A 26,595-nucleotide genomic window follows, 5' to 3' on the forward strand; every position below is an offset into this window, starting at 1 on the left:
TAAATTTTTTCTGAACACATATGATAAATTTTTGTTCTGTTAAATCTTTAACTCAATAATCTTTGATCCAATTTAAAACTCATTCTTCAACACTAAATGAACTTAATTTTTTTACGAGGATTGCTCGATCAACTGTCCCGAAGGCGAAGGCGCAGAACAAATATTGAAAACTGAAATACTGTTCTGTTAAATCTTTAACTCAATAATCTTTGATCCAATTTAAAACTCATTCTTTAACACTAAATGAACTTAATTTTTTTACGAGGATTGCTCGATCAACTGTCCCGAAGGCGAAGGCGCAGAACAAATATTGAAAACTGAAATACTGTCTATTACTACTTAAAAATTCATTAAAAGATTAAACTCAAATACTGGATTTCAAAGAGAAAAAATCAATATCACTCTTTATTAAAACTGGGAATGTGAAATTAGTCTGTTAGCCGCTTCTTGATCCTTTCTTCTTGATGCTGTCTGAGATGTATTCAACCAAATACATTCATACATAAAAATCCTTTTTTTTTCATTTTTTTTTTTGTTCATATACAGGGTGTTCCTAAATTGAACGTACAAACGAAAAGGGGAGATTCCTTAAGTGAGTTTAAGAAAAAAAAGTCCCATAAACATGGGGTCGCAAACGTTTCGTTTTCGAGATACAGAGTGTTTCTTGTTGTGATACATTTTTTGTGTTGATTATACGAGTTTATTGAATCTTTATGAATCATCGCTACAGATCAGGAAAATTTCCATAAAAACTGACACTGAATTCATTTACCACAGCTTACAAAGTGGCCTTCCCATCATCATTTGGATTTTCACGAGGATTTCGAAAGAATCGTTCAAAATTTTTTTTCTCGAAATCGTTGGTAGATACGACAAAACTACAAGAGACCGAAAAGTTTAGTATAAGAACAAAGCTTCTTTTTACATTTTTTCAAATTAACAGTTGCTCACCAAAAAAAAGTTCTGCAGAAGAACAGGTGGCAGTGTTCCAGAAAAAATGTCACCCTGTAGATCTTCTATCGAAATTGCCATGTCACGTGGTGAAAACTTTCAAATCTAATATCTATGCCAAATTTCAGTTGAATATCTTGTGAAGTGTAGATACTATGAGAAAAAAACTTGAAAAAAATTCAAACTTCAACACTCTGTATCTCGAAAACGAAACGTTTGCGACCCCATGTTTATGGGACTTTTTTTTCTTAAACTCACTTAAGGAATCTCCCGTTTTCGTTTGTACGTTCAATTTAGGAACACCCTGGATAACTATAATTAAACATAATATATTACATATTTGATTGTATCGGTCTTATGAACAAAAACAATATTTTAAACATTGTATAATCACATCATAAATAATGTAAATAATGTTGTTATTATTATTACTATGTATATTTTCTATTTTTCAACTGGAAGTGAAAAATATATAATATTAATATTATTATTGATTTTCATCTTGTTCAATTCAGATCATCTCATGAAGTTATCGTTGATCTTTCAATTTTTGATGGCCTAATATTTTAATTGTTTTGTTGTTAAAGTCAATTGAATGAAGCGTATAAATATGTCCAGCTAACGTGAAGTTGTTTTTCCTTGTTTTTTTTGAACGGATTTTGAAAATTTAGGGAATCTCTTTGATATTCATAGATTCTGTCTTTGAAATTACGACTTGTGAGTCCTATATAAGTAGAATGACCAATTATAGTACACTATTCACTCAGCAATTCTTCAGGGGATCATTCATATTTTTGTGGAAATTGTTTCGATTATTTTTGTAGGCCAATTTTTATTATCACCTGAATTTCACCGCTGATTAGGTCGTCACAAATAAGTATGATAATTTTTGTTGGGTTATAATTTTTGTAGGACAGATCTAATTTTACTCAACTCAATTTATTGAAATTCGGTTTTTCGAATTGTTGATAATATAGTTCATGCGTAAAAAGTATTGTATTTATCTTAGTTTTCTTTGTATGAGTATGATCCATAAACGGTGTTAACTTCAATGGTAAAATTCAAGATAGGATGTGTTCAGAAGGAGCTACATTTCTTCAATTCCTTTGAAAATCAGGAAATATCAACAGCTCCTTCTTCGAAGAATAATTATTCCAAATGAACTCTGAATCGACAATAAAAGTTTTCATGTTTAGAATTTCTCCTTATGCTGCTATAACTCTACACCAATATTTGATTCTGTATATATGATGTCCATACGTATATTTTCAGGACGTGGAAATTTTCCAGAATGTGAGTGGAGGAACAATAATGAGTGATCACAGTCTAGTGCTTCAAAGTGTGACGCGCGCTTCTGTAGGTGAATACAGATGTGTTGCCACCAACGCCGAAGGCAAAGGATCAAGTAATCCTATCAAGCTGGTAGTCAGATGTGAGTAAATTTCGTAATGATATTTCAATTGAATGAGTTTATAAATAAATCATCGAGATATAATATCGCCTTCATTGCTTTTTGAAGGTCATTGTGTATGGAAATATTCAGTTGGAAATATGAATGATTACATCAAAATATATCCGTTTCTCTTCCGGAAATTCTTTATCATTTATTTCCTGTCATTTTCGTGAATAGTCTGGATTGGATCAAGTGATTAGCTTCGACTCAATGATGTCGAATTAGACTCAATATTCAAGAATATCCGTCCATTAGGCTGTCCGATCGTAAACACGATCACTTCCAAGTGAAAAGACATATAAACTTGAAATCCTGATGGAAGTTTACGGGTATTTTATTATAATAATAATGAATTATCTTCATTTTCACAATACAGCCACAGTAATTTTACAAAAAGTCGAATTTCACAGTGAAAAAAGTCCCAATTCAAAATTTTGAGATAAAGTTATTGAACTATATTTCTCAATTACAATGGCATATACCTACATTTCAAATATTTACAAATAATGTATTTGACCCAACCCATCACATCATTCCCGATAGCATTCCTAAATATACTGAAGAAATTAACTAGAAGACTTAACTTTTATACAATCATAATAATATGGTAATATATTCGTCTTAAATCTACTGACAGTCATAGACTTATCAAACTGGTAATAACCTGTTGTTTCACTAGAACACTCGCGAAAATAATTGCCATTCCTTAGCTTAAACGTTTAACTCCTAACTAATTAACTTAGACTGAAAATAGTATGCCAGTAGATCTACCTTGTAGATAGATCTACATAGCCCTTAGATCAAGCTTGCAGATATATATGCAATACGCATAGATATTGCATAGACGGGTAATATGGATCTATGTATATTCATATTTCTCGTAGATCCACATTGCCCATAGATGCACATTGCCCTTAGATCCAATATAACTTCAACCCTCATCAAAGTTTCGCTTTGATATATTTTTTCTCAAAAATGGATTTAATACTAGCACCACCATCTGTGCATCAGACCGGGGACTTTTCAATTGGCCTAAGACATGTTCCTTCGTCAGAAAATGGACTTTGATTTGCTGAACTACAATTGGAAAAGGTGTAGTATTAATTTTCCTGTCCTGAATACGAGCCTGTTTAATTTGCACGAACGACTGGCTCAAGCGACCGAGCTTTCCAAACAACAAATTTATATTGCGTATATAGGGTGGGGTTATTTGTGTATTGTCGATGACCTTTCAACCGCAATCGATTTGATTGCAGTGCGTATCGTCTGCAACACGAAACAGCACGAAATTAGCGACAGATTTACTAATAATACCCTTTGGACGTTGTGGACGCTTACCGTCAACGTTTTGATGTCGTCAACCCTTTCACCAAATATGAATAATACTTACTCTAAATCCTATTTTGACCAACTTTGAACTCCACTCATGGAATGAGGAATGTTTCTCAATAACATACTAATGAAGATAAGTTTTATGAAAAAAAATTTTTACTAGTGCCCTTATTTAATTCATGTAACATGAGTGGTTGGCCATAGCCTAGTATTGAATGCAAGTCATCCAAGCCTTCAGAAAAGTAGCTTGTTTTGTATCCTAAGACTGTTGTTTCGGATATACAGGGTTATTCATGAAAATTAGCCTAAATTTCTTATATCTATAACTTGGAAATCAGCAGTCCAATTTAATTGAAATTCTTGTGGATTTGTTCATTCCTTACAACCCTTCAGAATATTTCATGTAATTTCAATTTTTTCAGGGCAGTACTCAGATTATTGAGTATTTTCCTTTAGACTTCAAAATATATATTTTTTCACGTTTCAGAGGAATGTCGTTATTACCATGAAAAAATACATAACTCAGTGTAATGAATACAATTTTCACTTCGAATGACATATTTTTTTTGAAAGAATAGCAAACAAAATAATTCATGTTTTATGTAACTTTTTTGAAATACGGTCCTGTTTCTATTTCTTCCGTGATTATATTTGATGTTATCAGCTGAAATTTTGAATTTTATAGCTTTCCTTTCATTTTAGAACCTTATTACCTACTGACCCTACTGTGTGTTGTAACACACTCTATTGATAAGAAGTATACATTTTCAAGCTGTGAATTCTATTAACTATTAATTAATATCAATACAAAATGACATAAATATCTCGGAAAATGTAAACTGTTGATGTATTTGTTCAACACCAAATATAAGTAAATATTAACAAAAAAATTTTTCAGAAAATTGAAACCTATTTATTTCAATTCATGAATAACAACAAGCCTACTTTCCTGAAAGGTCTAGATGACCAGCTTTCACCACTAAGTTATGGCCAACCAATCATGTTACATCCTATATATTCGTTCGCATGATGCTTGAAATTACACAGATCTAGGTCGGATCTGTGGTCATTATACTTTTTTTTTCGATATTTCTGCTCGAGTATGATTCTGATGACGCAATTAACATGAAATATTGCACAAAGCTTGAACTTGTCATTACAGTTCTACTCGGACAGAACTATTGTTACTAAAATATTTTTCAATGTCTGTGATTTTCGAATTTTTAGCCGGAAATGATCTCAAAAGATAAGATTTGACGAATCCGTCAAATTCAATTAAGTTCGTCCTACTGAAAACACTATAAATCTAGAACGGAAAGACCTTAAAACTTGAAATTATCTGGGTATGTTCAAATTTCGAATGCGGCAGTTGAATTCGGTAATTGTCCAAATTCGACTTTGGCTTGCATGAATATGACTATTCGAAGTTTTGTTTTCATTATAGTTTTAGAATAACTTATTCTGATATGATCAGAATAACTGATCTGATCTTCATGCAAAATTTTATGTTGATGGCGTAGCCAGTACTTGAAAAAATTAAATCAAAGTAAAAGATAGTAAAAAAGAGAAATAGTGCATTTCAGAATTCATACAAAATTTTGTGATGATAGAATCAGCAGAACTCTCGGAAATTCAAGCAAAATATTAAAATAAAACACCGACTTGTTGTCAAGAGCTTTTGAGCGTTCGTTTATATATGTGCCAATTTCACCCTTAGAGACCATACATATACCAATTTCAGCTCATGACTGAACAATCTTGATTTCAGATCAGTGCTTTCCTAATTTTTTCCCGATATTCTGCGAGGAGTTGCTTTTTCGTAACCCAATCACCATAACATTTCGAATAGCTTTTGAAATCGCTATGTACTTCTCAATAGGCTATTTTGGTTTTTCCTCGTTTGAAGTTCTTCCTCGATAACTGTTTAAGTATTCATTTGAGGTATAGGGTTTGCTTAAGTTACACCCACTCTTTATGAGTAAAATCGACTGAAATAATAAAAAATATAAGTTCTAATTTGAAAATCTTGAGTTTTGATGGATTTGATTTGTCCAAGTTCATGATCTTCTGATGAACACCCCATGCATTTTTCGTCCAAATCTCGAACAGATTTCTAATACTACGTATTTGTAGAATCGAAAAAGATAAAGGTTTTTCCAAAAACACTTTTTCTGCTGAAATATAAGAAAAAAAGTGAGTCCTGGTCACCATCTCTTTTTCCATAAGAATCGAATTAACTCATGAACCGTTGAGTTTTTACCCAAGGTATAGCATATTTCCGAAATTGTCGTGAAAAAACAATCTAATAATGCAGTAATATACTGGGTTTACCATTCGAAATAAGGAAGTAGTAGTCTGTTTCCAGTATAACCGGAAATTGTAGAGTTCTGAAAATACACTGCACAACAATTGATAGTGATCACTTACTTGTTCTAAATTTATTTCTGAAATATTCGCTCCAAGATTATAAATTTAGTCAGATATCAGAATATTTTCAGTTGATAATATGGTTCACTTGAGAAAAGAATGAAAAAATGGAAAGTTGGAGAGAAAAAAAGACTTTATTAGGAACACTCAAAATTCTGTGTTTGAATAACATAAGATTTTTATGATGAAACCACAAGAATGCTGAAGTTTCGGTTAAGCTAGTACCTAGTTGGTCCCCCAGGGGCTCGTCTCAAGCATTCTACCCTACGAGGCATACTTTCGATCAAACGATTTATAAAATTTTGGGGCAAATTCGTCCAAATATCCCGTAAAGAGTTAGAAAGGTCCTCCAGGTTATTGATCGGTTGTTCTAAGGTTGACAATTGTCTAGACATCTCAGACCAGACATGTTCGATGCAATTCATATCTGGAGAGCGAGCTGGCCAGTCTATCCTATCAATAGCATGAGTTTCTAGCGCTTCATTAACCAGACGACTACGGTGTGGACGGGCATTATCGTCAATTAAAATGAAATTCTCGCCCACGGCAGCCGCAAACAGAACAATTATGGGTTCAATAATCATATCGTGATATCTCTGGCTGGTCATGGTGGTGTTTTGCAGAACAACCAACTCTGTGCGTTGGTTCAAAAAAATGCCCCCCCATACACATATAGAACCTCCGCCAAAAGCTGTTGTGGGTACCATAAACTGTTCTGCATACCTTCGACCTCTTTCCCTCCAAGCAAGAATACGTCCATCGGAGTTGACCAAACGAAATCTAGACTCATCCGTAAATAAACATCGGCTCCAATCTTCAAGTGTCCAATTGCGGTGCTCCTCAGCCCATTGCCGTCGATGAACCCGGTGTTCCCTATTCAAACGGGGATGTTGTACCCTCCTACGTGCTCTCAACCACGAACATGTAGTCGTCGTCTTACAATCTGGTTCGAAATTAGAACTCCTGTTGCAACTTTCAGTGATCTATTGAGCCGCGACGCCGGGTAAGTGGGATTTCTCCTAGCATTGAGGATCAAAAGACGATCTTGGGCAGCTGTTGTACTGCGCTGCCGACCTCCCCCATGAACATAAGCTACTGAGTCGTTTTGGATGAACCTATTCCAAGCCCGACTCACGACACTTTGCGAAACATTCAACCGCCGGGACACTTCTCGCTGGGACAAACCTTCCTGTATCCACCGTATGATTTGGTCCAGTTGCACAGGAGCCAAACGTCTTCTCGGCATGACTGATAAGCTGATATTGTTCTCATTTCTTCAATTATTGTCACCTTATGTGTTTGAACGAGAGAAAAAAAAACAGATTTAATAACAAATACCACATTGCTTTTCCCTCCACCTGTAACAGCCTACAGATAATAATCGATTTTGTGAACAAGAGCCGATTAAGTGAGGAAGACTTTAATATAATCAACTCAAAACATCTTACTTTTTCCTTAGAGAACATATAATGTACAGATATTCGCGAGATAACTTGAAAAAAATACAAATGAAGAGAAGTTCATAAGTGATCCCTAGCAATTGTTGATCAGTGTATTTTAGAGAGAAAGATAATCGTCTCAAACCACAACATGCAAATTTTCAGTTTTTCATAAACTCCTAATAGGCCAACGCGGTGAATCACCCTGTATAAGTATCAATAGACTACACTCCGAGGAAAAATTCGCCTCATCTTAAAACTTGATTCCTCATAGAGCGCCGTAAATCTCTTCACGATAGCATCCCCTCAGTGAAATCCCAAATTTTAGTTTGCAAGAGCCAGTAATTTATCCGTGCATGCTGCGCTTCTCCAGTAAAAAGACTCTCTGGCCCAGTCCAATATTTTTATATTAAATCCCGGTTTTATTAGTCAGTAAAAGATGGAATTCTACTGCCGCCGATCCTAACACAACTGATGCTGCCCATTCCTGCCGACATTAATAATTCATTGATGTTCAAACTTGAGGATTCCATGCAGAATTATCAATTCCGTTTCCACGAACGAATTTTTCATCGCCCAGTAGCCTCCCAGCCAATATTTCATTCCTGGCGGAAGAAGAAGAAGGAGGCGTTAACTTTAGGGAGAATCGAGGTTATACCCTCCAAATGAATCTGCGAGAATAAATCTCCACAGGCTATTAAATGTCGATCGAACCTTCAGAACTATATGGCGTACATCTCGCCGTTGGATCAGCTATATGTATATGTGTTTTATTCGCTCAGTTTACCAACTAGCTTAATCGACGGAAAATTGTAAATCAACGCCTTTTTCGTATGCTATTAATATTCGATTTGGTTTATTTCCATAATTCTTTATGAACTATTTTCTTGACAGGGTTGAAGGTCAGATTGTTGGAACAAAAACCACCTCTCAGACCATTGCCGACATGTTTCGACTTTATTCTAAAATCTTCTTCAGGGCTCTATAATAAATTACAAGATTTTTTTTTAAAACACTAATAAATAAATCATGTTGGAATATACAATGGCACCTTACAATTGAATAAATAATTACATGAATATCTGAACAATACAATGCAAAAAAGGAATTTTTTAAAAACGAATAGTGAGAGAATTTAAATTTCAATTCAAAACACACCATCACACAAAAAATTAATATTGTCAACAATTTGAAAAATAGAGCTCTGAAACTGTCATCCCCAGAATTTCACCAAGATAACTTGAACCAAATAAAATCTATTTTGCAGAAAAATGACTATCCCACCAAGATTATAGAAGAAATTATTTACAGAAGAAATCGGGAACTGATTCAAGACGAAATAATGGAAAACAAAAAATTTTACGCCTTGCCTTACGATGAGGGTTTATCTGAGCAGATCAGAAGAACTATTTCATCGCTTGGTGTCGACATAGCTTTTCAATCTGATAACACTAACAGAAAGCTTTTCTCAAGGTTAAAGAGTACAACTCAAAAAGAATTGTTGAGTAATGTTATCTACAAGATTTGTTGCAGGGATTGTCAGTCTACATATATAGGACAAACAGGTCGGTATCTTAAAGACAGAATCTCTGAACATAAGAGAGATTCCCTCAACATACTCAACCCTCTGAAAAAGAAAAAGGAGAACAACACCGCTCTAGCTGAACATGTGTCAAATACACTCCATTCTTTGGATTTCAACATCGATTCAATAAAAATATTGGGACACCAAAGAATTTTAAAGAAACGCTTACTACATGAAATGATCTCAATAAAACAAGATGAAAAATCCATTAACAGGAGAACAGTCATTGAAGGTTTGAATACGGCCTATTACTATCTCATCAACAAAATAAAAGGAAAAATAACTTGAACTAATTATTCAAATTGAATGTCAATGTCATTTATGTAGATATAAACATTATTCATTATTTACTTATAACATATGTATTATCAGAGTGGTCTGTTCCCGTTTTATCATTTCGTTCGTTTTAGATTATAATTTGATGGTGTCAAAAAGTGATATTTGTTTCATATATTTCATGATTCTGACAAAAAAACCGCAAATAGACTCTAAGCAATTGGTTTCCCCTTTTTAATGTAAAATCATCAAGTACCTGTGTGCTGAGCTGGATTGTTTTCAATGTTTCTCTCACTATTCGTTTTTGAAAAATTCCATTTTTGCATTGTATTGTTCAGATATTCATGTAATTATTTAGTCAATTCTAAGGTCCCATTGTATATTCCAGCATGATTTATTTATTAGTGTTTTAAAAAAAATCTTGTAATTTATTATAGAGCCCCGAAGAAGATTTTAGAATGAAGTCGAAACATGTCGGCAATGGTCTGAGAGGTGGTTTTTGTTCCAACAACCTGACCTTCAACCCTGTCAAGAAAATAGTTCATCATTAAAAAAGGTCTCAAACCAATAAATAATTCTTTATGTTCGAGGAATGAACAAGAGGCATTAAGCTCCTGAAATGATTAACTGTCAATATACAGTGCACTCTTCTTAAATCGAAACACCACGGGACCAAGATTTGTGTTACAATAGTTCAATTTAGGCGTAGTTCGAGTTATAAAGGTCATTCTTGATTAGCTTCTAGAGGTAATGAGTAATAGAGGTAAACCAAATTGAAATTCGAGTTATAGAGTTAAATAATTGTAATATGTATTCCCTAGAGTGAGCTTAAATCGTACATATTTGGATGAATTTACTGAAAAATTAATTGATATTGGAAATTTCGAAACGAAATAGATCAATGTTTCAGTATGTTGTTAAATGTCAATTGACAAATTCTGAATATTTTAAGAGTTTTTCTGATGATGATCTACTTTAGACTCCAAAATGTCAAAAGTCTTAATTGATTCAAAGTGTTATTGTTCGTTTAATTTTAATAAACAATTTTTTCAACTGATTTACTCCTGACAAATCAGTACAAAGTCTCAGGAATTTTTGAGCTTGTTTCAGAAATTGTGATTGAACCCCTAAATAAGTTTTTGCTACAAGCTCTAATTTTCTGAAACAGCCCCAGAAGAACCGTGATAAAAAAAAACACTGAACAAAAGCTTCTTTTGACGAAATTAAATTTAATATGATCAATTCACCGACACTTTGCTACTTGTGCGGCGAGTTACCGAATTAACTACTAATTTCGAGGTATAGAGGTAATTTTTGTGTGTATTCAACTTGTAGAGGTAAGAATGGTAAAATAATTTCCAGTATGCATGGTTATTCGACTTGGACAGGTTTTTTCAAGGGGATTGAAAATAATGCGAGTCATCGAAGATTTCGAGTTAACGAGAGTTTGAAGTCCGCTGATAATCAGTGGCAGATCCTCGCGTAGGAGCAGTAAAAACGTACTTGGGGCCCCTCTGTTCTTCGGGGCCCCAAAAACAGATGAAGTTGAAAATACGCCTTGAAAATACGCGAAGCGAAAAACAACTCTGATTTATAATTGCACTTATAATCTAGATGACTGAAGAGCTCAAGTATCAATTATAAATAATAATCAGACGGTCTAAATGTTTAGTTTAAGACAAAAAAACAACATGAAACATTTATTTCAACCCCCTTTGATTTGAACGCAAATTAGAGAATTCGCTTTATGGATTACACACATCTGGACAGGACATCTGGAAGGAAAGGTAACTAACTCTACCTATTTGGAGCTGAATAAATAAATGCAGACAAGAGTCCAGCTATCCTCGGTTGGAATCAACTAACTATTTTCTTCGTTCTTTCAGTAAACAGAGAATTGTATCTATAATTAATTTAGTAACTAATTCAGTGTGTTTAGTGTGTAACCTTCGTTCTGGTCCTAGTATTTTATTCACTAGTTTTTTGTGCGAATTCCTACGAGTACGACGATTATAAATAAAATAATATAAATTTCAAATGAAAGGGGTGTTTCAATATAAATATTAAATCATTACCGCATATCTATCTGTAAACAATTATGTGGTCTTCAAGATTTCAACCAGCGCATGAATAAAAAGATACTCAAAGTTCCCAACTTCACCACGTTAGTGCTTTCCCATTTCTATATTTTTCATGTTAATACATTCATCCCTGCATCAAGTATTGATATATTTTTGGTATTTTTCATATTTTTTCTCTATTTTAGTATCGTAATGGGTTCATTACAGTTCTAAAAACAGTGCTGTAATGAACTCATTACGAATTTAATGCGTAATTTATAAATGATTTCAAAATTCTAAATATATTAGAATATACGATTATAGTTCTCTGAGTCAACTGGAGGTAAGAGAGGAATTGAGATCTCCTCCGGGATGATAAATTTTGATCTCCGAAAATACTTGTAACAGATTCAATTTCTACAATTCTCATCCAATTTGGAGATATTCGTTATAAGTATCCAGTTTTGACCGTTGATGCTACCATACAAAATTAATCTTTTCCAGAAAATGAAATTCTCAAGATTTCCATATACTCGTTTCCTAATATTCTAATGTTGATGAAAATTTCTATAAATTTATGGATCGGTTACTATGTTATATTTCAGCTATTTTATACAGGGTGTCCACTTTTTTAATGGGATTGTATTGGTAACTTTTAAACCATAAGAGTTAGAAGGTCGGTCAAATGGAGAAAAAGTTGCATGCATAGAAGCATTATCAAGCAGTTCAAACAAATCGAGATTATCAGGGCCGGTTTTCGAGATATCATAAGAAAAGAAAAGTAAATTATGAAATTTTGATTTTTTTTTTCCCAATTCATTTCAAATATCATCAAAAAATGTTACAGGAATTTTTATTTGACAGTTAATTATCCTCAATTTGACGTAATCAGATTTCGTATCCAACGTTTCGTACTCTCTGGGCAACCCTCAACCTCATTTTTTCAATACGGACCTGCATATTTTATGACATTTTCCGAAATAACTTTTGACGCTGAATTCAACGATATATCATACAATGTCATTCAAAGTTGATTTTCAGGTGATTTTGACCCTTATCCAATTTTCTTTGGATCGGATCTGTATTACCTTCATTTAGTTTAATTAACAACATGCAATATGCAATAAGTTTCGATAAGAAAATCAACTTACCCATCTTGAACTAAACCAGTATACTGGTTTCTTGGTTCTTCTTTTATAATAATCATTTAAATATTTCAATTCATAATAATTAAACGAAAGTATCATTTAATGAAAGAAAAATCAAATGATTATTCGAAAGTAAATGAAAATTAATGAGTAGTTGTTCGAAATGTCCACCATTTGGTAAAATGCACTTTACGGTTCTGGAACCCATACTTCTTATACATTCGCTTGTTTGGTTTCCTTGAATACCTTCCAAAACATTCTCAATTTTCTCGCGAGGTATCACTATTGTTGTATTTGTCATTTGTTCCGTTGAAACAAATTACAGAATCGAATTTTATTTTGAGATCATTACGATATAATTTTTGCAAGGCTTGGTATTCAAATTTCAATTCATTGTATTCGCGTCTCTTGACTATTTTATTAACAGCAGTTTTTGAAAAATTCGATTCACTGGCCACAGTTCTCGATTTTTTTTCTGGGTTCGATTGAATTTGGGTCCGAACATTGATATCGTTAATAGACTTGTTTTTTCTTACATACGCACCATTAAATTTGGATGGAGGTCAAAATCACCTGAAAATCAACTTTGAATGACATTGTATGATATATCGTTGAATTCAGCGTGAAAAGTTATTTTGAAAAATGTCATAAAATATGCAGGTCCGTATTGAAAAAAATGAGATTGAGGGTGGCCAGAGAGTACGAAACGTTGAATACGAAATCTGATTACGTCAAATTGAGGATAATTTACTGTCGAATTAAAAATTCCTGCAACATTTTTTGATAATATTCGAAATTAAGTGGGAAAAAAGAAAAATCAAAATTTCATAATTTACTTTTCTTTTCTTATGATATCTCGAAAACCGGCCCTGATAATCTCGATTTGTTTGAACTGCTTGATCATGCTTCTATGCATGCAACTTTATCTCCATTTCACCGACCTTCTTACTCTTATGGTTTAAAAGTTACCAATACAATCCCATTAAAAAAGTGGCCACCCTGTATACCTGTACAATGCGCCTCACGTATGCACAACCGTGAATTACCTGATATCACAATTTTGCTCCAATGATGAAAATATTTGGTATAGAAATTCGGATTGGGTTCAAAGGTGCTTCATAAAAATTGCAGTTCTCCACTCATGCGCAAACGTGAAATAGACGAAATCTCAATATTCCGCTTGCTACCCGTCCAATTTTAATGAGATTTGTTATGGGCATTCGGGTAGTGTTTGAGGTTCTACAGGAATTCCCGCTCTTTCGAAGGCGTTGAGTGTAAGTTAGAATTTCTCGGGAGATAACAGGCCGAAAACAAATTGGAGTATGGAGTGCTGAATATTCAGGAGCTAAGGACGGAAACGCAAACTGTCTAAACTATTGGCTGAAGTTACTTCTTTCATTCATACATATATTTTATGTAGGGTTTTTCCATAATTATTTTATATATTTTATGATGATACATAAATCAAAATATTATTTTGTTTACTTACCTCAACTTATAACCTCTACTTCCTGATAATATGAGAATTATATTTGCGTCAAAATAAGTGGATTTTTCAATCGGTTTCTATTTACTTTCAAGTAAATGAGTAAACATCGCAAAAAACCTTTCGAACTAAAACACATCCGCCATCTCCCTATTCAAACAAAAATTGGGGGTTGATGCCACCCTCATGTGGTTTTTTCGGAACAATGTCGTCAAAGAAATTCTTTCTCTCTATTAAGAACTTGAAAATTATTTTGTTGGATTCTTCAAAACTCTTAGGTTCATGAGTTTGGGCGGATAAATTGTCTGTTCAACATCAACTTTTGGCGGTTAATTCAATATTACATTATTCCGTGAATAGTGAACCAATTTTGAAAACTTCAACTGGATTGTACACAGAACATATATAACTTTCGAATAAACAACACTCAACATCTCTTCCCTTTTCAAAAAATGCTGGAGGTTGATGCCAATTTCAGGAAGGTTCTTTTTTCGGAACAAACTTATCTTGGAAATTCGTCCCCCTCAATTTAGAAGTTGACCTGTTTTTTCAAAATCTTCGGTCATCTTCGTTGAAACTCTTCGTTTCTGGGTTCTGGGGATGGTCAAATTTTCGTTGGGACAGCCTGTATATTCATTCAAAAATATTTATTATTTGGTCCTCAGTCCACAACTACATGGTTCCCTTATTTTTAAAACAGTACTTTGTACATATATTAATGTTGATTAATATTATGAAGTGCTCTGAATCTACATATATTCAGAGCAACACTATGTTCGAGAAAAAACTACTCTTTGATTGTAACATTTGCAACACTTCTTCGGTTTGCCCAATTCAGATATTCAAGAAGTTCACATCGTCATTTTCAGAAGTATTAATAACAAGGTCTGTCGAGCTGAAAGCAGTGCATTCAAAGTGTTCACGAGCAGCAAGGCACTTGAGGAAGCAGCGGAATAATTCAAGAATTGTTGAAACGGGCTTGAACTTTAACGAGGCCATTATAATGGAAATAATTCACACTTATTATTGATTCCTCAATTCCGGACATAAGCTATTCCACTCTTCTTCAATTGAAATATTCAGGTAATCTAGGCAGGTATATCATCACCGACTTCCTTTTGGTTTTGGAATTTCAACCTGAGTTTTGATCGTATTAGCTCTGATTTTGAAAACTGCTTGATATTTTCGATCCATCAGAGTCAAAAACTATTTTTTCACAATCCAGAGTTCTTGATCACTTAATCTGTTGGTTATAACAAAGTTATTTAGTTACCAACGCTCAAATTACTTACCGACCTCTCGATAGTAATAAATCAAAGGAATTGGATTAATAAAAAACAATGTTTTCGTACAATTCCAATATTAAAAATGTATATATCAGATTTCACAGAAATTATATGTGAACATAAATGTACTGCTTTAACCCCTTACCATGTACTGTGCCAAATTCCCAAATTTGGAAAATGTCCTTTTCAACATATTTTCAAACAGATGAATTGGTTCAGAACCGTAATCGCATTCTGTTCCACATTCGGCACACTTGCTTCTCGGCATTGAAAAGCTTTTGCCGCCACCTGACGCCTAATTTGTGAGTTAGGTCAGGAGTTCCCGAGGGCTTACGCCTATTACGTTACGACGTATCCTTCACAAAATTTTGGGGGTCAGAAAATCTTGAAAAATAGGATTTTAGTCAAATTAGAAATATTTATTATAAAATAATTGTTTGTTATTTTGATTTATGCAAAGAAATACCTTCCATCTTTCACCCTTTTTGTTGTGAGTTATTCGTTTATTAGTGCCATATTCGGAACAACTTTCAGTGAAGTCTAAGCTATCTCATGTTTTGGTTAGATTAATCCAAGACGATTTTATAGAGTTTTCTCACAAGTATCTGTTTCCAGAAATACGTTGTGATAATAAAGGACATTTTCCTGAATGGCACGAAGATGGCCAAAATGTAAATATCCCGAGTGCAAAACAAAGTCACAAGTTTTCCATGAAAAATGCAATGTTGCATTGTTTTCGATGTTTACACATTGGAATGAAAATATGAAACGATTTTCATTTCACCTATTTCTAATAAATTGATATGAATAAGTGAAATGTTTCAGGAAGTTCCCGCGAATTGACCTACCATATTTGGCACATGTAATGATATCAACAGAAAAACAGAAAATTGAGGCGAGAATTTTTCAGACATTTTTTATGGATAAGCACTTACCTAATACAAAATACCGGATGTCCCAAGTTATCGTATACAGGCAATATCTAGCTTATTTGACAAGATAATAAAAAAATAAAAAAATTGCTTTGAATAACATCAGTGTACCTTCCCAATGATGTATAATAAAGGTTCTTACATTTGACAGCCCTAGGGTAGCTACCCCTACCCCTCACTTCTTATTTTCAAATGGCACCCCCTGTATATTGTAAGTGAACATTGCATGTCATTCTATTTGGAATACAACGATAGCACATACCTTGTATTTTATTAATAAGAAAAACGTTAATATTTTGTGAAGTGTGAATTACAACTAAAATATATGCAACTTAGTTATGTAATTCAAAAAACGAAGAAACATTTAAAGCAAGTTTTCGAAATTATTTATTATTTCATAAAAGTTTATTGAGTCTAATTTAATGTTAATTTAGTTATTCAATTTGTCGACCGTTTACTCCATTTGAACCGTTTTAGTTATATTGAATTTTCTTTTGGTTGGTTATTAATTTTGTCATTTTAAGAATTGGAATTCCATTCCAAGACAAAAATAAACCAAATATGTCATAAACATATTATATTATTTTGAAGGAATAGACACAAATTTGTTGAGTTTCTGATATTTATATTATTTATTATTTTATTATTTCTCGGTATTCCAAATAGAATTACACGCAATTTTCACTGACAATATATAAGGGTGCCATTTGAAAATAAATATTGAGGTGGTAGCTACCACAGGGCTGTCAAATGTAAGATCCTTCTTTATACATCATTGGAAAGGTAAATTGATGTTATTCAAAAAAAATTTTTTATTATCTTGTCAAATAAGCTAGATATTGCCTGTATATGATAACTTGGGATACAAATATATAAGAAATATATATATTATATAGTATATAAAAAATTGTTGAAAAAGAATTGGCCCAGTAAGGGGTTGTTTCATCAGAGTGTTGAGTGATACAACTTGAGCACTTTCGGAAGATATACCTACATCAGCTCCTTTGTTCAGCGTATTCATATTAATATTATGGTGGTGCTATATTTTATGATAGGTATTTTTCATATTTTATTAGGATAATAATGGTAATTGTTCAGCATAAATTGACTTACCTTATTGGTGACATGTGGGAATAGGTGGAATAATGAACTTCCACTATTTCAACCTCAATTTTTTTTATCTGACACACAAGTTCATTTACTCTCTTTTTCCTAGCGGAATATTGCTGAAATTCAATATTTCTTCTCCGTTTTCATAGGTCCGTCTACTTCCCAAATTCGACGAGTTCATAATAATATCCTATTATAGCCACATTTTAAGCTCTATTCTCATTTGAACTTCCGTTGTGGTTTGAAAATAATAACAATAATAAGATCCCCCCGACCTCAATCCATTCTCCATAAACTCAGGCAACCTAGGTCATTCTCCTATATTATAAATTTCAACCATTCGATATAGGCCACTTCAGGATCCGCGTTTATAATTTGCCGCAATTATGTTGATGGATCACCTGCAAATTCATTCGAATGAAAAGTTTTCCCATTCTCCCTCAATGATTCGGAAAGGATTTCACGCAGGTGAATGCAGGCACAACTCGGCAAGAACAACTCGGATTCAAGGTATTTTAATGCTTAACTTCTGGTCCGCTCTCCTTTCTTCAAGTTCCGTATTCTTTTCAATTCGCCCCATTATTCACGGCCTATTGTGAGCCTTCCTGCTCGAATCTTTCACTCTATTCGAACAATTGTGGAGGAGGCATTGAAATTTTTCGTTTTCATTCCATTGCCCCGATGATAAGTTCCCGGGAACAGTGCGAAAAGTTGTGACATCTTGGTTATCACATGTTATATTATGGATCGCCTTTAATTTTTCAAGTAAAACTTCCTTTCAGAAAGTACTGAAATGCTTTTTTGTCCAAAACTGAAAATCTTTTCAACCCTTCTTTGTTGAGTATGGGAAAATTGTTTTCTTTCTCTGGAAGCTCAATTTCATGAGTTCAAATACATTGTTAAAGATGCTATAATTCTAGAAGAGCATGAGAAGCAAGGGCGTAGATCTCTTTTTTTCTTGGGAGGGTGGGGGGTGGTAGGAGGGTAACGACATTGCTTACTGCTTACTCATATCTATAATGTGAGAAAAAGAGGTTTGATAACGACGTTCGAACCAAATTACTCGAAATAATATTTTTTATTGCCAATTCGACTGTTCTTATCTTATTCCCGAATTCGAATTACGAAGGAAAATGAGAGATTCCTTGGATAATTTTAAAAATAAAATGGCCCACAAACATGAGCTCGCCTGATTTGGAGTAACGAAGGATAATAATAATAATAATAAGAGATTCCTTGGAAAATAAAAAAAAAGGGGCCAGAAACATGAGCCCGCAAACGCTTTGTTTTCGAGATACTGGATGTCTTTTGTAATACTACTTTTTTTATGCTTGACCAGTTTATCGAATCTTTATTAATCTTCGATAGAGAGTTGGTAAATGAGTACAAAAACTGATAATTAATTAATTTATCACAGCTACCTATCTGGAAATTCATAATAATATGGATTTTTCTGAGTATTACGATAGAGAGCTGTTTGAATTTTTTTTCTCGAAATCGATTGCGAATACGACAAAACTACAAAAATCCAAAATGTGGCGTACTGAACCAGAGTTCTTTTTAAATTTTTCTGAACCAGTGGTTCACAGAAAATAATTCTGGAGGAAAGAAGCGGGCACCCTTCCAGAAAAAATTCACCCTGTAGATTTGCATTCAAAATTAGGATATCACATAATGAAAACTTCAAATTGAAATATCTATGCCAATTCAAATTAAATGTCTTGAAAAATTACGTATTTGAGCTTGGCTTGTCTTGATTTCAGATATTTATTGCTTGACTTTATATCAAGCTACTTGATATTACTTGAGCTTTATACGCACGCGTCGCACGGCATATGTTTATGCAATTTCTTGCACGCTTAGACTAAATAAGGAGATTCTTCGAGCGCCGAAAGACTGAAGCATTCGCTAGTGTGACTTTATTAGTAGTTTTGTCACATTTCTACGGAATCTATTGATATATTTTGGTAATTTTAAAAATATCTTTTCGAACTTGGCCAAAATGGCAAAGGATTTTTTTATCAACGTCAGCATTTCAGATTTTGTTGAAAGACAATTTTCCAGAGCTACTCTTACATTAACAAAAAGGTAATAGGCAATACGTTAGGCGACAGATGTGTCTTAGATCCTGGATAAAAATGATGAAATCAAGCAAAGCCTGGATTATTCTTTTATTTTTTTATTTTATTATGATTTATAGTTATTTAATTTATATTTCTATTTCGAAAAAGTTGATATTTTCGGTTCTTTCATACAATAATTTTAATAAATTAAAATGTTTTTAGCAAAGTTCCTTCTCATTTCATCATTTTTTGATTTATGTGACCCTACACAATAAAACTGCTAAAATCAAGTACTTGATAAATAAATACTTGACTTGAGATTGAAAAACTACTACTTGACTTGAGCTTGACTTGAAACCAATTTTTTTTGTTATGCTGATATCTAAATGGCAATATTTGTTGTTATTACTGTTATGACGTAATAATGAGTATAAGTTTTAAGATGGATATTAGTTTTGTTTTTGTAAAATTAATAAAATAAGGTCCAGATTTAATATATTTGTGACATATTTCTAATTTGCAATGACTCATAAATTTTCTCAGAAAAATAGGTATTTCATATAAAATGTAATGAAAATTGAAATTCAAGTATGTTACCTACGAGCTGTTTTCATTCCCGTTTTTACGTTTTCATTCTGAGGAAAATTGTATTTGTTTCGAACATCTGGAAATAGGAGACCGAAATCGCCATTACTTTCGAGCAATGAGGTCAGAGGCAATACAGTAATAAACTGTGGAAGCGAGCCGAAACACATTGAAGATAAGGGAAGAGAACACTTTTATTGGTCTACTAATGTTTACAATTTGTGTAATGAATTGCATTGTCAATGTCGTAACAATGGGGTTGCAGGGCTACTAAAATATCGCGGGACCCCTCCATTTAATAAAATATTGTAAAAATCAAAAACCATATACACCATATTTATAAATCCTTAAGATTCAAATGTATACATAAGAAAAGGATCCATTGATTTCTTGGTACTACAAACAGAAACTGTTTGAATTCGGTTCTCAAAAATACTTACATAAATTGCTTCGTGTTAGCTACACAAAGTGGCAACACCGCCTAGTAGGATAGCTGAATGTTTATACAATGAATACAATGCAAAATATGATGAATCTTTCCTTTCTTTTTCTTTTCTATTCTTTACGCTTCGATGAACATCAATCTGGTTTTTCTCTTTACTTATTCTTGAGATCCATCACTAATTTCTTGGAAACCACATATACGATTATGTGTGATCTCCAAGAGTTCAATTGACGTATGAATGAACGAGCACTCAAATGTTGTTATGTAATTGTTGTAAGTTGGTGTACTTAGATTTGATTGATAACTTTGATGATGCTATCCTCTTGATATTTTTGGCATACATTCGATTAATTTTTCTACATAAAGTGGAAATATAAAATAAAAATAAAATACTGAAATAAAAAATGTTTATTATCCCCTCGAATTTGATATATTTTTGATGACTCCATCAACACAAAATTGTGGGCGAAGTTTAATATTGTTATTTCATATAATCAAGTAAAATCTTAACACGATCGAATAAGGTGCCACAATATTCAGGTTTTTTTCCATACTCTTCTTGATCTATTCATGGTTCTGGTAATGAGAACAACATGAAATTTCGCATGAAGCTTGAAATTATTATCCAACAACTAAATGCAGAATTCCTTCCTTAAAGTATTTAGAGTTTTGAAAGAATCAGTAAAACAAAATTTGGAACGGCCTTATTCAAGGACCTACTCGTATAGTTTCTCCATTAACGAACTTTGAAGTTTCTAGATTTTTCTGTTCGAGAGTTATCGTGTTTACGGACGACCGGATGGACAAAATTGAATTCGCCATAAAATTTTTATCGGTAAGTGGAACCTTATTGTCTGTGATCATCCCCAGCTCAAAATTTCAAGAATACGTCAGACATCGATACACAATAATATGCCTAGTGCCTAGCGAATGATATCACTCTAACGAAACTTCTAATAAATGAATAAGGGTTGATGATGCGGGAAAAAACCATCTAAAAATAAAGGTAAACGATAAATTTTCAATTATATATCAATCCTTCTCGTTCAATATAACTGGCAATATAAATAAAAATATAATTTATACTACAACTCATTTGATAGTGATTTATTCAAGTGTACAGTTTCAGTTAATAGGTCCGATAGAGAAAAAGGTCTTTTCATTCATTTATTCATTACTCATTTTCCATCGGGCCATCAGATGAAGGCATTTCAGGGTTTCATTGCTCCCTTGATATTCAGTTCCCGATCGGATCTTAGGGAAATTTTCAGTATGATAACGACTACTCGAGAATACTCCGTTCTTGAGGAAATTAAATTTAAATTCAATACATTATTCAGACGGAATTTTCACCGCTCCACATAGTCTTAAGTTTGCGAATGAGAATGAATCGGAGTTTGTAAATAGAAAGGCAGAAAGCAAGAAATATCAATTAATAAATGTGTTTTACCTATTTCTTATTGAATACATTTGACTCATGTCAAATCTAACCCTAAACATGATATGGAAGAATAATGTAAGAAACTTATGATTTTTTCCACATAGTACGATTAGGATCTTAGAGCTACATTCTCATATTGTTTCGAAATACACAGGGTGTACCAAAAAAGTGAAAATGACAAAACACATTTTTTTTTATGGAACACACTGTTATTGAATTTTCTGATTACATACATGGAATAAAAGAAAGAAGTTTGTTCGAAGTTTTATGTGCTTAAAGCATTCCTTTTTTGAGATATTTCGATTTCTCATAAATTGAAGGGTCTTTGGAAAAACCTAATAACTTCGAAATGATTGAAATTATATGAATAAGATTTTGACATGGGTGGTTGGCCATATCCTAGTGGTGGATACAGGTCATCCAGGTCCTTCAGAAAAGTAGCTTGTTGTGTATGATACGACTGTTGGTTTCGGAGATACACGGTGATTCATGAAAATTGGCCTAAATTTCTGATATCCATAACTTGAAAATCAACTGTCTGAATTTTGTCGGTTTCCTCTAAACGATTAATGTAATTTCAATGTTTCCTGGGCAGTACTCAGATTATTGAGTTTTTTCCTTTAGGCTTCGAGATCTATCTTTTTCGTTATTGCCATGAAAAAATACATAATCCAGTGTGATGAATTCAATTCTCAATTTTAATGGCACACTTTTTTTAAATGAGTACCAAACGAATAAATTCGAGTTTTATGTAACTTTTTCAAAATACTTTCCTGTTTTAATTTCTTTGGTGATGATATTTGATGTTACCACTGGAGATTTTGAATTTTATAAGTTTCTTTCCAATTTTTCTTCATTCTGAAACTCTCAGCACCAACTGAGTGTTGTAAATATTGATTAGAATTATGCATGATCAAACTATGAATTCTTTCAAAATTAGGTATTACAATCAAAACTACGTGCACGTAACCTTCTCAAAAAATGAAAAAATGTATAACGTGAGTCTATTCCCTTTGCAGCAAAAATAAGTATTCAAAATGAAATGTTTGAGAAAATTTAAACCTATTCATTTCAATTCATGAAAAAGTGGGCCTTGTGACATGGCCATCATGATCACTTTTCTCAATTTTTTTCAGAGGGGTTTTTGGATAAATAAGCTATATATCATTGAAAACACTTCACGAGATCAGTTACGGCTCAGTATAGAAGAAGCTTGATATAAAAGATAATCTCGATTCGAAGAGCAATGAATAATGTGTTATTGAGAGCTACGTGAAATATAGAAATTTCCAACAAATTCCTTCAAATCTCGATTCAAATAATAAAAAATATGCACAAAAATTTTTATTGAGTGTCTGACAAATGTTCGATAAAAAATATTCACTAAAAATTTGTATTGTCTGAGTGTCTGACTGATATTCTTCCTCAAATGTTCAATTTAATGACATCTGAAAGCGTTAAAATGAACTACCTATGCCAATTTTTACAGTTTTAATTATCACTAATGGAAAAATTTGAAAATATTATTTTGTACATAGTGTTTGCTTTGCACTCGATTAGAAACTTTTTTCAGCGGAACTCTGTTGATTTAAGAAATAGAGTATTTTTTTCAAAAAGGCGATAGATGACATTTTCAATAGAAAAGGGATCATCACACACAATTTTTCTAGATTTTTTTGGATAGTGTTCGCTTTGTACTCGATTATATCGAAAATGGTACATTCTCTAAAAAAATTCAAGAGACTTTTCCTCAGTAAAAATCTATTCATTTAAGAAATAATATTCTCGAAGAAAACAGTGGTGTAGATTTTCATCACACCCCTATATCTACGCCATTGGATAATTTTGGCAGGAGACATTTATCAATTCGAAACATTATATTATCTAGACTTCAATACCTAAAAATTAGAACAAGGAACTTAATAATTTTAGAGTTATAACTAAAAAACAGGTTTTTTTCAAAAACTCGAAAACGAAGCTTGTCAGGATATAGGTATATTTATATAAACTGTTTTTTTTTTTTTTTGAAAAAACGCCAAAGCTATTGAACTGAAATCTGGACCACCCTGTATATGTATTCGATACAGATCAAGGGAACGTACAACTGTGCTAATACTCCCTATACTCAACCAGAAACGCGTTACCCGAAAACCCACAAAGGCTTTTATCGCATTTCCATCAGTGGCGGCCCCAATTTCACTCTCGCGTCGAATCGAAAGGTATAAGCTAGACGGAAGTGGGAACTGACCGAATCCCCACTTTAATTACCGACACGTCGGCTTTTCCTTTCCAAAATAAATTGATGATATCGATAAGGAAAACTAGCCGAGGAGACGCCGTCTCGTTGCCGGGATATTGATTGCTGAAAAAACCGAAAAAGGGCCAATTTTTACACGCTAGGTTAGTTCGCTGCGTCGCGTCAATGGCCTCATTGCCGAGATACTCCCTTGTTCGTTGGGTTTTTCTGCTGAAATTTTTGATTGATGATTAGCACGCTCCAGAATGTCACTCTTATTACGAAAAAGGAAAGAAGGGGGTTTTCGTTGAGTGGCGTGAGAAATTTAAACTGGGATGAGGATGCTTAATTGAGCAATCAGTTTTCGTATGCGTTAATATGATTCTGTTCAATATCATATTATTACAAACAACACCTGGAATAATTACAATTAGACTCAATATATGTCTAGTACCAAACATTCAGAGTGACTTTTTCAAAATCAAATAAAGTTATTCATCTTGAAATATATACTAACTGACAAAAAACTGCAGCACCCAGAAGGAGCTGCTTAAATTTGAATTTTTATTTGGTAAAATCATAGTATAAGAAAAGGATAGTAAGCCAGTGTAGTGCTTTTTTCGATTTTGTTGATGTTGAGCGCCATCTAGTTGTACTCACGTTTTACTCGAATTTTACTGTCAAAAATTGGTCCGTAAAGTGGAGCCCTCTGAAAAAATCGGTGTTATTTTGAAGAACTGAAATATTTGAAATAGAGTGGTCAGAAGATTTCTATATTTTGATATTTTTTCTGCTCTGTAATAAGCATTTACGCCAGTGGCGTGTATTTGTGATAACTTAATAATAATATAAAATTGTTGGCAATGTCATGCGACCCCTTTTCAACCACGCCACTGAATGAATTATCATATTATTTCTGCGCCATCTATAGCTCATGATTCAGCGCTATCTATTATCGAGTTACTTCTCCAAATCCAAATCCAACTACAGTAGCGACCCCTGGTGACTATTTCCTTGCCGTCAAACGGCGGTTGGCCCTTTCCTTATACTATGATAAAACATAGATATTATATCAAGGAGTAAATTATTGAAATTTGGTTGAAATAACGAACGGTTCACAATTTTTCTTTAAAAATTTGTTTATAATGTATTTGTCCACCGCGATTATCTATACCCTCCCCTACACATCACGGCATTGATGCACTAAGATGGTCTATTTCTTCTTGAGGGATACTATCCCAAGCTACCTGTACTTTAGTCCGTGGGGGCTGGGATAAATTTCCAAGCCTTCTACCCATGATGTCCCAAACATGCTCCATGGGCATAATATTGCTGTAATATTTAATTCTCGAGCCGGTTAAAGTAAGGGAGAACATATAGCTCCACTATTTCTTGAAGGTAACGCAGCGCTGTCATGTTAACTCGTATAAAGACCATAGGTGACCTACTTGCATGTGCAATAGCACTCCATACCATAACGCCTACTGTTCGGTGTATATATGGCGCTCAACATCAAACCTTCACGTTGTTTTTTCCAAATTCTACCATTTACTCCTTGCTGTACTATGTTTCACCAAAAAAAATTAAAATTTAAACAGATCCTTCTAGGTGTTGCAGTTTCTTTGTCAGTTAGTTTATTAATATCCATTTTTAAAAGAAAAATCTCACGAGGTGCTTCAAATCACAAAAAGGCTTCATAATCTCGTTGAAATACATATAGAGATTACAGTTCGCAAAGCAGGATTCCGCTTTTTAGCAGAATCCACCATTCAAGGTTGGTAGATTCAACTTCACAAGATTGTATTTCTTTGCAAATTGAAAGCGACTTATATCATTTAGGATGTCGGTTTTTATCGGTATTTTTTAAATCTACTGAAGAAATCGTCAATCAAATTGAATTGCCATGGACACAATGAAATTCCATATAAAACAGAGAAGATAACAAATAAATTCTAACTCGCCCAAAGGAATTCAAATTTAATTGGCACTTTTGATTCAATAATTGAAATTGGCTCAGAAAAAAGCAGAAGAGAAAGATGAAGTTCTAAAAATAGTTGGAAGTTGTATTCCATTGGAGAAGGTTTTTTATATGTTTGACATATGCTGATTGCATTTCTTTCCTAATTACTACAAGAATAAGTTGCGAATAATCATCATGGTCATAGATACAAGTAAAAGAGATATAACAAAAAAAGATCTCGAAAGCCTTTAGCCTTCTCATGCAAACATTGCTGTTGATTGAACTATCGAAATCATGTATTAAGTTAAGGGGTGTCTGGCAGGGGAGAGCAACTGTCATAAGTATCCGGCAATGACGAAAAGAGCATCAAGGTTAACACA

The 26,595-nt window shown here is 33.2% G+C and overlaps 1 protein-coding gene across 3 annotated transcripts in view; it reads left to right on the top strand.

Moving 5' to 3' along the window:
* The window catches only part of LOC123671355 (nephrin), a 494,576-nt gene that overhangs the window by 401,654 nt on the left and 66,327 nt on the right, over positions 1-26,595 (top strand). For all 3 annotated transcript variants that reach the window (XM_045605135.1, XM_045605136.1, XM_045605137.1), the window contains exon 9: positions 2,224-2,383. In XM_045605135.1, the coding sequence (XP_045461091.1) occupies positions 2,224-2,383 (160 nt within the window). The remainder of the gene's footprint in view (positions 1-2,223; positions 2,384-26,595) is intronic.

The sequence above is a fragment of the Harmonia axyridis genome, chromosome 1 (assembly GCF_914767665.1).
Source record: "Harmonia axyridis chromosome 1, icHarAxyr1.1, whole genome shotgun sequence".
Classification (NCBI taxonomy): domain Eukaryota; kingdom Metazoa; phylum Arthropoda; class Insecta; order Coleoptera; family Coccinellidae; genus Harmonia; species Harmonia axyridis.